The 18,447-nt window shown below is 35.6% G+C and overlaps 1 protein-coding gene across 5 annotated transcripts in view; it reads right to left on the bottom strand.

Annotated features, from left to right (window-relative positions):
* LOC139148427 (probable Na(+)/H(+) antiporter nhx-9) overlaps positions 1–18,447 on the bottom strand; it is a 93,449-nt gene that overhangs the window by 9,665 nt on the left and 65,337 nt on the right. For 2 of the 5 annotated variants that reach the window (XM_070719888.1, XM_070719885.1), the window contains exons 7-13: positions 16,552–16,622; positions 13,267–13,494; positions 9,682–9,835; positions 8,395–8,644; positions 3,490–3,603; positions 2,589–2,633; positions 158–193 (exon numbers count right to left, since the gene is read on the bottom strand). In XM_070719888.1, coding sequence (XP_070575989.1) covers positions 158–193; positions 2,589–2,633; positions 3,490–3,603; positions 8,395–8,644; positions 9,682–9,835; positions 13,267–13,494; positions 16,552–16,622 — 898 coding nt within the window. The remainder of the gene's footprint in view (positions 1–157; positions 194–2,588; positions 2,634–3,489; positions 3,604–8,394; positions 8,645–9,681; positions 9,836–13,266; positions 13,495–16,551; positions 16,623–18,447) is intronic. The other 3 variants (XM_070719889.1, XM_070719887.1, XM_070719886.1) reach the window with 2 other exon arrangements.

Raw genomic sequence — 18,447 nt, 5'->3', positions numbered from 1 at the left:
TTCCTCTCACACACAGGCTGTGCTGTCTAGGGATGGGGGTTCCTCTCACACACAGGCTGTGCTGTCAAGGGATGGGGGTTCCTCTCACACACAGGCTGTGCTGTCTAGGGATGGGGGTTCCTCTTGAGACACTGGAGCTTTCTCTCATTTTCCTTACCTGATATGGTGAAGAGTGGGGCCTTTTCCATCAACACTGATCAACAATCGAGAAATAATAATTTTAGATTTTTTTTCAAAATCCTGAGTGTTGAAAACATTGTCTGTTTGTTTGGTTTTTAATTTTCATTTTGTTGTAGGGTTATTTTTTCAGCACTTTTGGTTGGTGTTTAGAGGTAAATTCAAACTAATTAGCATGTCCTGTTATTATATGAATTTTCATGATGGTATAGTGGGACCTGTCACCTTTGAAATAGCTAGGTTGAAGTAATTTCCAAAATGTTAGTCTCTGAGAATGAATACGGTCATGTTGAAATGCAAAGATACTTTGGTACTGATGATCATAAATTATGAAATACAACAATGATCGGATGAAAATCAACTTAAAGATGAAAAACAGAATAAAATATGCTCATGAAAGGTCAGAGAAATTAATGTCAAATTTGACAAATTATGACTAAATATTAAATAGGTAATAGAGATAATAAAGATGGATAGGGAGAAAATGAAAAATGAAATAAAGAAATAGTTAAGACTCTGTAAAAACAAATGCAATAGTAAATTATTGTCAACTTGATCCCAGAATGCATTTGTATTTCACAACTGTTCTACATTTTATCATGATCACAGCATAACTATTCTAGCTAAACAAGTTTGTAAGAACTTTTGGTGAATGAACAGAAATTCAAACTTTTACTATACTGTGGGCAATATCATAAAGTTGATATCATATCATTTTAACATTCATTAACATTTTGATATTTAAAGACATGGCTAATGAAGTTAGAATAATTTCTGTGTGGTGAAAACTTCGAAGAAAAGAATTCACTTGAAGTTAAATTTCTGCCAATGAATCAAAATGATTTTGAAAGAGCTGGGGAAAGATAATTAAGTGACTAAACTTTGACAGTGAAAACATTTATCATGGTCATTTTGTGACAAATAAATGTGCATCTTGGTGACAGACAATTTAGCTGTGATTTGCTGGAAGTAAGACAAAAGATAGAACAGGTTTATGAAACCATATTGATGAGGATGGTGGATAGATTTCTTGTTCACTGTTACAGTGACTGTAATATTACTTTGACATAATTATAAACACTACATTGACTGTAATATTACTTTGACATAATTATAAACACTACATTGAGACTAAGTGAGAAAAATGCAGTCACAGTAAATTAAATATTCTAAAGTTTATGCTAGCCTTTTTGATTGTATAACATAGACTGATGTGATTTTGTCTCCTCACCTAAATTACAAGGCATGGAGCATAAATGATACTTCTCACTACTAATGTGTGGTAAGAAGAATAGTTCATTATGCTTTGGTTTGAACATATCCACTCTGTCAATTTGAGAGTTGATGATCAGATATGTATTTATCTCCTTACAAAAACAACTAGACTAAATATACAATTGAAGGATTCAGATAACAATGATTACTTGTAATAATTCAACAATCGCTTACAAAAGTTATGACACTGATTATGCAATGTTGGTAATTTTTCCTGTATTGGAGTTGCTGTAGGAGTTCAAGGTGTGCTTACCGGTATTTACTTTAATAACTGTGTAAGCTTTGGTTGGATATTTGAGTGGACACCACAGACCTTTTGACAGCACTGTAACTATTTTTAAGCCTTCATGAAATTGAGTTTTGGACTGACAGCATTGCACTGATAATGTGTAAAATAACATAGGTATGACTTTGTCTCCATGCCTGCCCTAAATTGTGAATTATGGCACATTGATAATAATTCTAACCATGTATGTGTTGTAAAAATAATGTGAAGCCAGAAAAAATAATATGAAGCCAGGAAGATATGTCTCCATGATCAGATGATCATCACAGAATATTTTTTCTAAAACTTCACATTTGGTGCTGGTTTTAAAGTAACTGCGCATTCCTAAAGTTGAGTATATTAACCCTTTGCACCCTGACCCCTGGTACTCTACGACGTCATCGGACATTTGTGTCCGAGCCGGGTTCAAAGGGTTAAAAGATCCTCTTGCAAGTTTCATACGTTATATGGTGTTGTTAAATTGATTCATGGAAAGAAGAGAGAGAAGGGTTGGGAGGATGTCACACAAACTTGAACAAGACTATCCACCATCCTATCATATCTGGAAACACATCACATGACGTGATAACAAAACAAATGACAAGAAAGGCAATTACAAGATTTGATTTTAGCCATATTACAAGCAAATTATGTCCTAGGGTGTCTTGTTTTATTTGCATATTCAAAGGGCACCCTAAAACAAAAATATTAGTAAACTACCCGACTATTCCTTAGGTGTGACTAATTACAAAAAATTATGTCACCGCTTAAAAATGAAAAAAAGACATGCAGAGTGCAAAGTGTCAGAAACTCCTGTTTCTGAACGCTTTCCTTTCTCATCTACGTTACAAAGTCTGGATAAAGTACTTACAAAGAGACAGTACAGGGACTTCTAAACTATCAAAAGTGTCATGAACTGAGACAAAAATAGAGAGAAAAGAATTACAGATGGAGAGAAGGAAAGAGACAAGCAGCAATGAAATAAAAGAAGGATGAGTTGGAAGAAATGAGAACATGGCAAAGAAACTGCTTGTGGGAGGGGTTGGTCAAAGTAATCAACTTGACCATAAAAGAAACCTTAATTTGAACAGATATTCTGAAAATGATAAAAATAAGTGCAAAAAAAGAAAGCAAACCTTTAACCATTTGCAAAATATTACTAATCGACCTTCTCATGATAGTACACTACAAACTTGAAAGTCTTTTATGATGGCAACCATACTCTACATATAGTTACAAAGTTACCACGTCTTGACATATTTCTCATCATCACGGATATTTTAATTATTCTCTTTTCAGCCTTTGCTGGTCTTCCACTTTACAACTCCTGACTTTCTGGTGATGTAGTTTCATAGAATAAAAGCTTACCCTATTTTAAATTATGCTATATAATGTCTGCTAATTTCTGCACTTGTATTGCTGTATTTTCTGGAATGGAGTGCCTGGCTTGTGAAATAAAGGTATCAATATTTGACAACTACCGGTACAGTTAAAAAGAAAATGTAAATATTTCCAAATGAATTTCTGATGTTTTTAGCATAATATTGCTTTTATTTTATAAAATATCAATACAATTCATTAGAGTTGGATTGGCTCTGTCCAACAAATGCGAACTTTTATAATTCATTTCTGAACTTACTTATGATAAGAAAGATTATTACAGGAGAGGTCCGCCAGCATTACTGAATAAAATATATGTAAATGGCATATTATTTTATGTGCAAAGACTGAAAAATTCCAGAATCTGATTAATGAAGTAAAGAGAGACTAACCTGGACGGGCTTCAAAGGTTATACCGCCCTCATCGTCACCTTCTGAATCCAAACGTTGGATCTCTGGAGGGTGAACTTTGACCTCAACAGGTCCACCTGAGAAACTGCCTCCACCTGTGGAAGAGTTACTACCAATTAGGGAAGACATATTCATAAAACATTCATTTTCAGATGTGATATAAATGTCAGGAAGAGTGTTAGGAAATACAAAAGCAGTGATGTTACTGAACTTCTGAAGATTATGGAGCATGTAGGTAAGATTCAGAATGAAAATTTTGCTAGCATAATGAATCTGAAGAATATTAAAGTCCATGGTTATTTCTGTGTTTTTGTTTTGTAACTTCCTTTCTTCTTCTGCTCTTGAAATCTTGTCAAAATGTCTTGTCTTCAACTTAATTGTCAATACAGCCTGTGTTTTACTTTTAATGGTATTGTTTATTACACAAGATTTGAATCAGGGCTAGAATTCATAGGTCAGGACAATTTGCATATTTGACACTATGGTGTTGTATGGCACAAACCCTTACGAAATTTTTTTTTTGTGGCATATGTCCCACTGTCTTGCGGCTTATAAGCTACACACAAAAAAGGCTGCCAGAACTTTTTTTTCATTATGTGCCGATATGTGCCACTAGAGGCACTTAACAGGCACACAAAGACAATCAGTCAAATCTTTTGTGGCAGATATGCTAAAATATTTAAATAAACACAGTTTGAGCAAGATATTGCTCACTATAAGCCACAACATTGAGTTGACACTCCACTTGGTCACGCATTCTTAGATGAGATATCCATTGACAGTGACACTACAGCTGGCACAGCAGGAAACCTTTGATTTTCAACAAATTGTGTGAAAAACTACCATTTGACTTTGATCGGTGCAATAAATCAATCACTGACTTTTTATGTACGTTTTGCAAATGATCGGTTCTCACTGACAGCGTAACTGTTTCTACAGAAAAAAAGGCTTTGCAAAATATGAACTCTGGCGAACCATATATCGACGTATGATGAACTTATTTCACGTGCATATTTCCCTTGAAAAGACTAGTCTTTCAAAGAACTGCAACTCAAAAATAACGTATATCTTGTTCTTTTGTGTTTTCTTACCCCCTTTTCACACGCAGGTTTTAAATGAACTGCAAGTACTAGTACGGAGTAGGTCACCGTCTTGAAAGCATACGTACTGCATGGAGGTACGTACGGTAAAGCTTTCCAAGCGTATAATAATGTACGCATAGTTTCAACATTAATCACGCTGGGCTTCAAAATACGGAAGTGCGCGATGAAAGTCATCGTCGGGCAAAGTTTGTAAGTCACGAGATTGCTATGTCGGAGCCGTTTTTGTAGAGTTTTGTGTTGATCTAGAAAGGTTATTCCCATGTATTTGTGTCGTTTCGGTTTTCAAACGCAAGCTTGCATGCAGCTGAGCTCGATCAAGCTGCTTGCTGAAGCAGGGAGACAGTGCGTGGGTCAGAACAGACTTTGAACCCGGAACTCTAGAATCACGCCTGATGATGTCATAGATCATGTGAAGACTTCTTTATGATTGGTCAGATTGTTGTCTATCATGTGAAGATTTCTTTATGATTGGTCAGATTGCCAAAAGGTCATGGGTCAAATCCTGAGCGGCAAATTAAATCTGATATGCACTGGTAGACCGTTAGGACGTTTGAGCGAGGAGTATATCGTCGCCGTTTTTTCGCTCTGATTTTTGTACAGTTTAGCGTAAAATTACCGTAGGACATTATCATTCAGGGTACGTAAAGGTTAGCTATGAATTTAAAACCAACAAACAGCGTTTGCGATGCGTTGATGCCCTTGGATGACCGATTCTGAGACCGCGATATCGTCCCGAAGAACAACGGTCACGGACACACCCATAGTTTGATCGAAGAGCTACAGATCGTTTAAAAATTCGGTAAGTAATTTTCAATACCACGAGTTGTCTCTATAATTTTCGCAGTTTTCACTGTCTTTGGTCGTGCTATATTGATGTTGTTCTTGGCGAACCCTGTTCAAGTATGCCAAATGAACGTACGGTATTGGCAAAACTAATCATGGAGGTTGGTACAATGGTTTCGTTTATATAAACAGTGAAGTGTTACTCCACACTGTCTGTCTCTGTAGCGTTAGTAAGAGCCGGGCTATTATCGGTTATTTTTATTCATTGATTCAAAATTTTGACCGGATTGATGATATACAACAGGTACTCATATCTTTTATTATTTAAACTGAGACCTAATTTTGGAAGGGCCGTTCACAGTTTACGTCACTGTTCTCTCATTAATATGCAAAAATAAATATTCGTCCGCATTTTTATATTACGCTTTTGAAAATTACGCATGCAAGAACGACGAAAATACAACTCAGTGGGCTAACTGCTTGTGTAATATTGAATACCAATAGGCATATTCACGACTCAGAGTACAAGCTGCAAAAACAGCAATGTATGCAACATTGATAAAATTTGTCCGCATTTCAAGCTGCGTGTCCGATATCGCGCGCGTACAGCTATATTTAGTAACAAACCTGTAACCGTGCACTGCGCTATTATAAAAGGATACTTTTTGTTTTAAAACATTTTATGAGACAGTTTGCCATTTACATTTCTTCTTTTTGAGATGTGCTGAAACCAAATCACCGCTGGTCAATAGTTGTAGTTTGGAGTGGTTTGTCACAAGTAAATAGTGAAAATGAGGCTGAAAAGCAATGATTTGGTAATCACAATAAACATAATGTATAGATATGTCATGAGTTTGTATCATTAGGTAAATTATTTAATATTAATTATAATTTCTTTCAAGCACATGAATGCTCTTTTCCATGATTTTTTGTATTAATATATAATAAGGGTAGTTGACAAAGTACAAGCAATTTCACTTTGCACATGTAATAATATCCTTGTCTGTTATTTATCATTTTTATTCTCAGTGTATGGGCAAAGGCCATGAAGCTGAACAGACCAATGGATCAACAGGAACACTCAATGTGAAGTTTCAGAACAAGATCGGAAACATTAGGATGGCATCGAAAACAACTTTGGATAATGTGAAAAATGAAATGCAGACTTTTAGACGTGTTATGTTTTTCACATGAACCTCATTAGATTATTGAATTTTGATTTTATTTTAATTTCTTAGTGGTCCAGCCTAGTGTACCAACATCATTGTTTTACATATCAGAATAAACAATGGGGTATTATCGTGAAGATATGTGGTAAGTGTTTTTTTTGTTTGCATCTGTGAGTAGTCGGTTTAAAAGGCAGTAGCTGTAACTTCATTTTTATGCAGTATTTTTATACTGTTATGTGTCTTGATTTTTGTCTATTTTGCCAAGTGAGTAAAGTGAAAAGTTACCTCAACACACAAAAGTTAAAAGAACAACATCATAAGTTACAGCTACTGTCCCTTAAAACAAATGAAGATGTGAAGTGTATGGTAATCTCCTGGCTAGTATAAAACAGGTAGGTACAAATGCAGGTATGGTTGGGGGGGGGGGTAGCAAAGGAAGCATGCATAGCAGCATTTTACCATGAAACCTTTTACCCCACCATTTTTTGTGGCATATTGTCTGCAATCACAGCGGCCTCTATGCCGCTAAAAGCCCCGCCCCATTTTTTGCGGCATATCGTCTGCAATCACAGCGGCCTGTATACCGCAAAACTGTGCCAGAACAGATCTTTACATGATAAAATATGAATAACCTGCTTATAAGCCACAAACAGTTGCAGCTTGGTATCCACAACTGTTGTGGGTTAGCATGCACAACTATGTGCCAGAAGCCATATTTTTTCGTAAGGGAAGCTAGCACTTTGTGAACAGTAATAAATTTTTTCTCATAGAACAAAAATAATGACAACATTAGCCAAACCCCAGGATACAGCCCCTTACATGGTGTGTTCTGATATGTAAGCTGTGTTGAAATTATTAACAATTAAACAATTTAAAAGTGACATCATGGTTTTCAAGCTTGCAATACAAAATACTTGGAAAACACAGTTTGTATTGGTAAAACACAGAAAGAACAATGACTTCATTGAGGCCCAGACAGCTCTTGAGCCAAGGGTCTTCAACAGTTCTGTCAATTACTCAACCAACATCCAGGTGCAGCAAACGAACAATACACTTTTAAAGGGGTCCTTATTATGATAAGATATATTGTGCATGACAAGTAAAGTGAGTAACTGACTGATTTTAAGTCAAGAGGGTAATCAATTAGCTGTTTATAATTTGCCCTCCAACTGAACATTTTTTTACTTACCCTCCCGCACTCAAACTTCATTTTTACCCACTCTCCACATATTTTTGCCTGTTTCCCCTCCCCATTGTGCATTTTTGAAGTTCCTTGCCCTGTGGCGAAAAAAACTTGTCGATTTTGCCTGCCCTGGAAAATATTCCCCCGTAAAATTTTATCATTCCCCTGCAGACATGAAGCTCACCTGCCTTGTAATGAAAAAATGTCCTCTAAACCATTTCGTAACAGGCATAAGTACTTGCCCTGTGTCCCCTCCATGGAAACACCATACCCACATTTAATTTTATAAATAGGCTCAACTTCTCCTGTCCCTGTTTTACAAGTAACTTCCCCTCTCCTTGTTTTTCCCAAATTCCGGTCCCAAAGCAAATCAACCAATATTTGCTCTCCCTGACAAAAAAACTAAAATCTGCTCCCTACCAGCTAAAAATATGTTCCCTGCCAAAGCAAATTTAAAATTTCCCCTGCCCTCAAAAAATTGTTCCCAGAATAGCTTTTTCAATGAATAGCTCTGTTGCCGGCACCTGAACATCAAACCTTTTGGCAATTGGTTGCTAGTCCTCTGTATCTGTAACCTACATACTTGCATTTACCCTCTCTCTACCAAGCAAGTTTATTTCACATGATGACAAAACCTATCACACTGACCTGAAGCCTTAAGTCTGCCATCAACTTCAATATTTTGAAGATCTGGCACTGTTAACTTCTGCACGCCATTTTCCACAACAGTGGGTCCGCTGTTTCCGCCGTTACCGCCTGTCCTTTTGGCAAGTTTGGCTCGTTTTCTCCTCTGTTTCACAACGTGTCGTAGATGTAGATGAACACTTCTGTGCAGTAAATTTTCACCATTGCCCATTTCATTATCGTGCATGTTGTGCTTGGCCCTTCTGTATCGACCCTGCAAGAAAAATTCCATTTGAAAAAATTCATACAAAAATATCAATTATTCTGCTGAATCTCTCAAATGAAAAACAACACAGGAAGATACAGTTATGGAGCTCACTCAACATGATATGAAAGGTCTACATCATTTTATTTTAAGTTAAAAAATTAAATCTGACACTTTTTTTGCAATGGTTCCAGTTATTATGCCATGATAATGGTTCTGTGTAAGTATACTAATTAAAATCTGACACTTTTTTTTGCAATGGTTCCAGTTATTATGCCATGATAATGGTTCTGTGTAAGTATACTAATATAATCATGAAAACAGTAAATAACAACAGTCCAACCATTCCATCTACAAGCTGAAGTAGATCCGATAGAGAATGGCATAAAATAAATACACATAAAAATCTGTCCACATTTCTCTTTTCAAGCAACCAGTTTTGTTTACTTAAAAGTTACAATGATCATGATTTGAACAATTCAAATGATTCATGAACTTTTCATTTCAGTTTCATTGAATTTATCCAATTTTCATCTGTGATTAGGGAATATTAAAATCTTCAACAATTTCTGCTTGAGTAAATATACCTACTGCGCTGTAATTCGTAAAATTATCCTTTGGCTAACTCAGAAAAATGAAAATTTAATGAAGAACTGAAATGTAGTCCTTGGCTGCGGTAATGAGAGAATTGTTCATTACTGATTAATGCAATTTTGTCTTGTTTTGTTTTCTACTGGTTAGTCCCCCTGATACATCAAAGTCCCGCTGAACTAATTAGAAAGGCCTTGGGCAGCAATACACCAATAATATTTAGCAATATACCCCTGCTGACTGCGGGTATAAATTACTGATGATGCCCCGCAGGCATCTTAAATATATTAAAATGTTATTACATGTATTTATACATTACTGCACACAGACGGATAAAATTATCAGTAATTTAAAACTATCTTTATGGCAAGGACACTGAGAGCATCCCTCAATCCTTTGACCATAGCACACTAGAGGGCGCTGCAGCACAATGACCTGCCCCAGTGTCGTCCTACCTTCCTGCTTGGTTGATGCATACTGCTTAGGACCATATCTTGTAAATGATGAAGCTCAGCATCATCAACTTCCCTGGCAGCTAGCTCACCTGCACCACCAACACTTTGCATATCCAGGCATATACCACTCATGCCATGGGGGATGGTGCGAAGACTGAGAAACACAGAAGAAAAGATATGTATATAGAGATATGGAAACTGCATAAATAACCATTTTTTTTTTCATTGATTTTTGTACAATTACTCTGATGAAAGTACCATCAAAGATCTGAATAGCCAACAAATTAGTTCTCTGTCATACATATCGAGAAGTGGATGAACTCCTACTGATGATGGAGTCTACTAGGGATAACGTTAATTAATCTCTCCTCCTGACTCAACAAATAATGCAGAAACACAGACTCTGTAAGCCTTCTCCTGTAAGGTTTAGGTCTCATACTCAAGCCATCTTTGTTGACGCCAGAAATACATGACATGTACCAGACAACATCTTGTGTGAAAGACAATCATTTGCAGACCCTTAAAACAATAAAAGAATCATAGTTTTTCAGCAAATTGCTCAGTGAAAGTTGTCGGCCACCTTCAGTCTGGTATCTGTACCTGAGACACACAATATTCTTTTTTTATGAGGATTTTCAGTGACTTGGCCTGTCAGAGGCTTTCACACAGAATTTAAAATGAATTGACTTTGAATGCTGAAAAAATTAGTGTGCACCTATCTGCTGGTAGAATACTAGTTGCAGATTTGTCATTGTTTGTCATATTATTAACTTCAACTTTCTTATTTTCCCCTGTAAAATTTAAAATTCTCCTGCACAAAATCCAAGCTAACAAACATGCACAGGAGGGCAATGGCGTAGTTATGTTAAATCATAATTCACAGTTGTACAAATAATTTTGTTCCATTGACTGTCAATCACCTTAAAATATTTGATTTTTCACAATTTTTGATAAAGGAAATGGACAATACATTGTATTACACAAGTGGGAATGCTGTATGCTGTCTCGGAGGTTAAAGTGCAATGTGCAAGACACAACATGTCCGACTCTGCCTTAACTCTTGCTTTGATTTAGTGTACTGTTATAAATGGAAGTCTGATGTACATTCCTCTGCTTGGATGTGTGACCAAGGTGTGACCAGCTGTATACCTACCTAAGTTATACAGACGTCTGATATGATGTCAGCACTGACTTCAGTGCACTTTTGTTCAACTTTTGAATCGCATCATAGGGTTGGATGATAGCATTGAAGAGCTATTTTTATATAAACATTAATCAATTGCAACTAACCGTTGAATGGTTTGGTTTCTATAATGTTTCTCAACCTAGCTCCGTTCTCAAACAAAACATGTCATTTGTCAATGCCAATAATTGCTATGTTTCAACGTATTCATCCAACAAAGTCCCATCTTTGATGACATCACTATCAAACAATTTCATCATACAAATCTAGTTGTAAAGTCTTCTTATCATTTTACATGCCATTATTTAAATCACGTGAATCTCTTGGTGCAGAACCTGATCACTCATCAGCTACCTAATTAATCGACGGAAAATTGCTTCACTACACCTGCGGTTTGGGAAATCAAGCGAATAACTCATGCAAATTGTGTGTTTGGTGAGTAACCCAGACAGTGGGTGGATGCTGACGTTGCATGGTACTGACAAACTGATGACTAGTCATTAAAAACCATACTACACACATAGAATTTGGTCAAGTCACAGAAAAAGGGTCAATTGCTTCATCATGAAAGCAATTAAATGAAGGAAAAGGGAATAACCCAATTATTATAATTATCGCAAAAACCTTTCATTATTCCAAGCTAAAGTAATCAATCATTTAGAATCTAAACACACTGTCATGAATTCTTATTATAATTTTTTGTATGTTTCTTCTCAAAGGATGTTCTTTACACTGTTTGAACCCTGTTCAGGGCAAATGTCTGATAATGTTATAGGTCATCACAGGTCGCAGTTCAGTTAGATTTGAAACACATGATATGGATGACACAAATTCACCATGCAAAGATTGTTTTTTTCCTCTCTCAAAGACTATATAAATATAATCAAATGGAAAAGTCTAAATGTAATTTATTTGAACTATTGTGAGGTCAAAGGTCATCACAGGTCACAGTTTAGATTTGAAACACATGATATGGATCACACAAATTCACTGTATAAAAAAGACATGATTTTGTCAAACTGTATCAATGACACCATTGCTAAAATACTTGTACATGACAGTACTTTTATGTGAATTTCACTGCCGCCAGGTTGTTGATGTCACACTTTATCCTGTATTTCCTTTTTGCTCTCTCTCTCTATACCATACATTCAACTCAAGTGTAAAAATATTCTGTTGGCCCGATACTGTGACTTTGAATTTGTACATCAAAACTAAGATGTAAGATGTTTTCAGCTTATTAAGTTATCAGCTTTAAGCTTATCAAATAATACTGAATTAATGGCCCTCTTAATATACAGCATCATTGATTCATCTCAACATGTGGGAAAAGACAATATCACACAATGTGACAATTTTTGTAGGAGAAAAATGAGGGTTATTGATTTCATAAAGTTACAACAATTCTAAAATGTGTGAAATATGAGCTGGGGATATGCAAAGTATGGTTTGATGGTTATCCCCCTCCATTTCCCTCCTGCTAATTTTATTACTATTTGTTTCATGGAATTAACTAGCTATAGGCATGTCTCATTGTGTACACAGTTGTTTAATGTCATTCTTTGCAATCAAATGATCCAAAATTTTATTCAAAAATGTCTTGACAATATTAGTTCCTGCATTGTGAGTAGAGTTTGAATAATTTATAACACAGTTGAACATCATGCATTATTAATTCAATTTTTCAAACAAAAAATACTAAATTAGGCTGTCTAGTATTTGTACTGCTGTGTTAAAAATTCAACCAACCAATTAGTCTACATGTAGCCATCCAAGTGTGAACTTGTTGGCTTTTATGATGAATAAAATTGTTCATTAAGGTTAAGTTGTTTTCTTTCATGCATTATAGTGCATTTATGGCCAGACAGACTAAGTATACTTAGTAAACATTCCTCATAGTAACTTAAGATTTCCTGTAACAGTTCTAGCAAAGGGTTTAGACATGAAAAAAAACCATGTACCAAAGTTTCAAGACCAATATTTTTGTCCCTAAATTCAATGTTTTTCTCATTGGAGGAAACAAAGGTAAGCAAAAAAATGTTTGTTTCCAATGTCAGCTACAGTTTCTTGTTCTACTCCCCAATGCAAGTTGAGATATGAAGTATTCAGCTTTTCAACTCAGCCTGTATGTATACAGACTGCATGATTATTGTTGACAAGTGAATTCAGGTGCAGACTAGAATTCAAATGTAAACAATAAAAGTGCATATTTTACATATATATATGCTGTGTCGACAAGCTAAATGTGTTTCAACATTCTCTTGGGAGTAGAATATGAACTTGCAACTGACATGAAAACAAAAATAGTAATCCCAAGTTACAGCTACTGGCCCTTGAAATGATATCAGATTATACAAATATATCATCAATAGTCCAAAGCAGTTTGTAATACTCTGTCTTACCTGCCCTCTGAATCCTGACCCAAAATTGACTGTGAAGCATTACGTCTTAGGAAATTAGCCATACTACCAGTTCCACGGTAGATATTGAATGATCCAGCACTCTTGACATACTCCATTGCATCTTTGATATTCAGATTGGTGTACACCTGTAAAATCTGTGTATCCTTTGACTCTGGGAGTTCCCGTAGCAACAGAGGCTGCAGATACTTCCTGTCCATTTCTTCATATCTAAAAGATTATGAAAAAGAAAATAAAGAACTTAAATGCAAGGGTCAACTTCATTTAACCCTTTCAAGCTTGACTTTCTGGTAACTTACCAGAGCTACCCCTATATATAGGGGTTTAGGCCTGAAAGGGTTAAGGAGTCAAAAACATTTTCATAAGCCTGAAAGGTGTATTACAAAATACAGTTGCAATACTGGCCAATAGTTACTTGAACACTGAGGGACCTTACATGACCTTGTTTGTGTCTTAATGAGCAATGCTGATAGGAAATAATAACTGACTTAGTTTACACACATTACTACATGTATAGTACTGAACTATGAAAAGTTTGCCTACAGCCTTAAGGTGGAAAGCGCCTCTGGGACAGCTAGTCGGACTCTCAAATTTCTACAATTCTTTTCTGATCTACTACTGTTGGGGCTCATTTTAAAGCTCTTGGGGAAAGAAAAACTTCCACCAGCTTAATTTTTCGAAAATCCAAAAGTTTATTTTTCCCCCAAGAGGTAAGACAGGAATGGCAGACATTGTGAATTTCAAATATCGTAAAATGTTGGGTAATTTGTTTTGCTAGTTCAAAACTTTGCACGGTGATCCCCAATTTTAATTGTTGATTTGGTAGGAGAATGGTTGAAAGATTCCTTCAGGAAAGTTTGAGCAAAAGTTTAAGTCTTTCATTTTTGAGGCGCATACTACCTTAACACCACTGAAAGTAAGCACAAACCATACCAAATATTCATATTATGATGATCATGTATAGTTTTGCAAAAATGAAACACAGGGATATTATCTTGAAGATGTCACCTTCGACTGAACATAAAAAGATTTTGAAATTCTGAGTAAGTTTGTTTTGTAGTGTACGTGTGTTTACTTGAATGTAAATGTACCTGTGAGAGAGGGGTCAGAGGGAGAGAGAGAACTGCTTACAATCGTATCAGTCTATAGTAAACACCTATTGCCTGGTCAAATAAAGACCAGGCTATAGGTGTTTTATAACACGCTCATGTTGTATTTTTATATAGTTTTTAATGTGTTTTGATATTTTGCACGGCAACAGTCCATTGTGACAAGTTTACCGGGCGATGTTTCCACAGCGGTTTCAGTTGTACGTACGTGGTACCACTATATCTTTCAAAAAATATTCTAAGCATACCTAGCGACATCCTTAGTTGCACTTTAATCTTTTCCCTCGATGAGCTGTTCAAGTTCCTACGCTGTTGGAATGTTGGAAAACGTTGGATAATCTGTTTCAGAGAATGTGTCGTCACCTATCCCGGACGTACATCACGTTCTAGTCACCTGCCATTGTTGCAAAGCTGCAGATGACACTACGGTCACGTGACCGGGCACTTCTCCAAATTTGGTCAGAACTATTTCCCTAGGGAAATAGCTTTTCAAAAAATACCCTCTGACGTCACTTTTGTCAATCCGATGGGGACTAGACGTATCTATTTTCTCGTCACATGACGTATTCTGGCGAATCGCGACATGGAATGAGCATGTGGTGTGATATAATAAAAGTTATGTTGATTGATTTCTTTGAATAGTTCTAATGTGAATCAGTCCAAATCTTTGCGTCATGCCATAAATTCTGTCTGCCTTTCTTGAAGACAGTGAACTTTAACTCTTTCAGGCCGAAACACTATATTGAGGGATGATTCGGGTAAAGTGGTAAAGTTACCAGAAATTCTTGAAGGGTTAAGATTCGTTGAAATATAGATGACACTTTTCTTATAAAAGACACTGCACTTTAAGATTGGCTGAAAAGCAGATACTGAACATAATATGTGTAGTTGCTTGATATTACCGTTGCAGGCTATTAAATACCATTATCACAAAAATACTGTCATATCCTTAGCGGAAGCAGCTGTGTATTTTACACTGGGAACAGAGTTGTGTTGCATGGCTTGAGACATTCCAATGACTATCAAGATTGTAATCATTTCATGGTGTATGTCATCATTTGACAGGTGCTGGATTAAATTTTCAGTTTAGGAGTATGGTATGCAGACTTTGTTGAGAATTGCGATGACAGACAAACAGTACTGAATCTGTGGCTGTCCATTATTCTTTGTTGACTAGAGACTGTCTGAAACTCTAACTTATAATAAGTAAGTTTATGCCAGTGATTATCATAACACAGATTCAGGTTTTGCATAGATATTGTGTCTATTGAGTTAATGTCAATGAATATTCATAGCAATTAGAAACAAAGGAAGTCAAATTCTCATACTAACAATTACACCTATATTCCATCAGGTATTTCCAAGACAAGAAGCGATTGACACATGTCATTTATGAATGTAACTTATAATGTTATTTAATAGTGACTTTTATGAATGATACATTTGACACAAACACTTAAAGGGGCAGTTTCCAATCCCTGGTTCTCACACATTAGTTCATGTTGTCATTGAGTATTTACGTGGTGTTTAGTCCTTTTTCACTGAAAGTTTTATCAGGTTGGTCAATTTGCTTTCAGATATACCAGACAAACATTCTGCCCCTTTAAACAACAGCCAAAAACAAAAAAACAAAACAAAAATAGAAACGAATGTGAACAAAAAATAGAACTAACTCAAATACTAAAATTTTTCTATGAATCTTTAACCAGCAGCCTGACCCAGAATTTCAACACAAATAAAACTAGATGAATACACAAGAATAAAGTTACATGCAGTGTATTACAGGAATGCCACACATTTACCTTCATAATACATCAGTGCTATTAATACTGTACAGTGGCTATCACATTTGCTTACTAGCTACATTTGAAGATGAATGATGTCCAAACACTGGACAATATTAACTCCTGCTGGGAATGAAATTGATATTATTACATTTATTCATAATATATGAGGAACTCAACTGGCAATTGTTGTACGAACAGCAATTTAAATATCTAAGCATCGGGTCCAACGCATTTCATGGCTGGCTGGATTTATACAACCGCAATACCAACAGGGGAGATTAGCGAAATCTACCTTGAAATAATTTTAGTATCAAGAAAGTGCGTAATTTACAAAGTTCAAGAAAATACTGATGCAAAATGTCATGACATACTTATCTCTCCAGTAGTTGTGTCCATGGGAACCAATGATGTCTTCAATGCCGGCCATTGAATGATCCAGTAACTGCAAATTGATAGGCAATAAATCATTCTCTCATTGAAAAGGCCTCTGAACTAAGTCGTACATCAAAGTATCTTTTGACAAAGCATATCAGGAACAAAACCCCATACTTAGCACTCACCTCAGGGCAAAATTTAACTTGCAAAGAGTCAATTTAGGTATTACATCGTATGATATACATGTAGAAGCAACCCTGATGTTATCTGTATTGCTTTTATGTGAGATAAGGTATAAGTCTCATTCATCTCAAAATGTCGCCCTGGAGTGTTATAAAATATAAAGAGTCTTCAGAATACCAACCATAATTTCTGGAAATCTGACAATATTGGTATGTAAAACGCTAAGAGGAATTGATAGCATGGATGAAGTGAATATGAACATGTGGATGAAATAGCACGGATGAAAGTTATCATTACCAAGGTGACTGCTTGCTTTCCCTTTCATGAATGTGTAAGAACTTTCTGTTTCCAGGGCTAAACACATAAATTGCAGATACCTACAATATACAGTCTGTCCACATGATAAGAACACCACTTTGGAAATCAAGTATACTAATTGAATTGGTGATTGCTTGATTAACTTCCACATAAAGTCTTACTGACTGTGGTTGTTGTATACCGTAATTGAGGGCATATTCCATAATTGACACTGCAAAATACATGTATCTGCTATTGCCATCAAACAAGTATTAGGGCAATTTATTGGATGGAAGCCAGAAGTAAAGTTTGTCCTCTTCAAAGAACAAGATTTCACACAGCACGTTTTTTTGCACTTAAGGTCATTAAATTTTCACCAGGAATTTATTAAAATTTACTTTTTTCAGTTTATAACGATGGTAAAAAGGAACTCTCTTTGATGAAACTCACAGTTTTCATTTCTAAATAAGAAAACTCTGTTCAGGTTGTCAGTTTTGTGTGACATCACTTGAAGCTGTTGAAAGATGAAATAAATTGTCTGATGCTGAGAATGATGAGGAAAGCACCATGTCAAGCATCATTTGCTGGTAACCTTGGTTACAAGCAAAAGAGTTACATGTTATTGATTAAAAAATTGGTATTAACGGTACGGTAGTCATTCACAATGAATGACGGGATATTAGAAAGTCGCCACACTAAAAAAATGGTTTTTCACACTATTTCAAGAGGTTCCCCACTCAATCTTGGACAATTCATAATTTTGAACAAAGACACTTTTGGCTGGTAATGTCAGGAGCTTTGCCCAATGAATTTATGCATAACACATATGACCACAGTAACTTTCTTGAATTTCAGCCACACATCATATTCTGTTTGCAACCTACAGTTTAAGTATAGCAAAGTGAACTCACACTGTATTCACAACATAACTGCTAACATGGAAATATCAAAATAATTTGTCAATTAAGATACATCGTATATTGACCCTCTTTAGTTTAAACAATGTGAAAGGTATGTTTGGTTTGTTAATTTTGCTTTTGTCCAGGGCAAAACACATTTGATGTCAAGAACGCCAAATGCAAAATGCCAAATGATATAAATGATAGACAGACCTCTTGTTGATTGTCATAGCTCATACAGAAATATTATCTCTGAAAAGCATTTTTAGATAAAATAAAGTATCCACTTTATCTAAATCCTTTGTCTGCATGATGAAGTTTGACTACGGTCATTTTGTGAAATGCACGAATATCTAAATGACATTTTTTTCAATTTTCCGTTTGCAAGTTTAAATTGTAGAGATCAAAATTAAAAAATTCAAAGGAAGAGTTTCAAAAGAGAATATTTCATTTTTAATGCTAAACAATTTAAATAATTGAAAGATGTTCTACTTCATCAGTGGTTTTGATTTT

Source organism: Ptychodera flava, chromosome 13 (genome assembly GCF_041260155.1).
Source record: "Ptychodera flava strain L36383 chromosome 13, AS_Pfla_20210202, whole genome shotgun sequence".
NCBI lineage: Eukaryota > Metazoa > Hemichordata > Enteropneusta > Ptychoderidae > Ptychodera > Ptychodera flava.
This window is presented reverse-complemented; position numbering and strand designations above follow the sequence as displayed.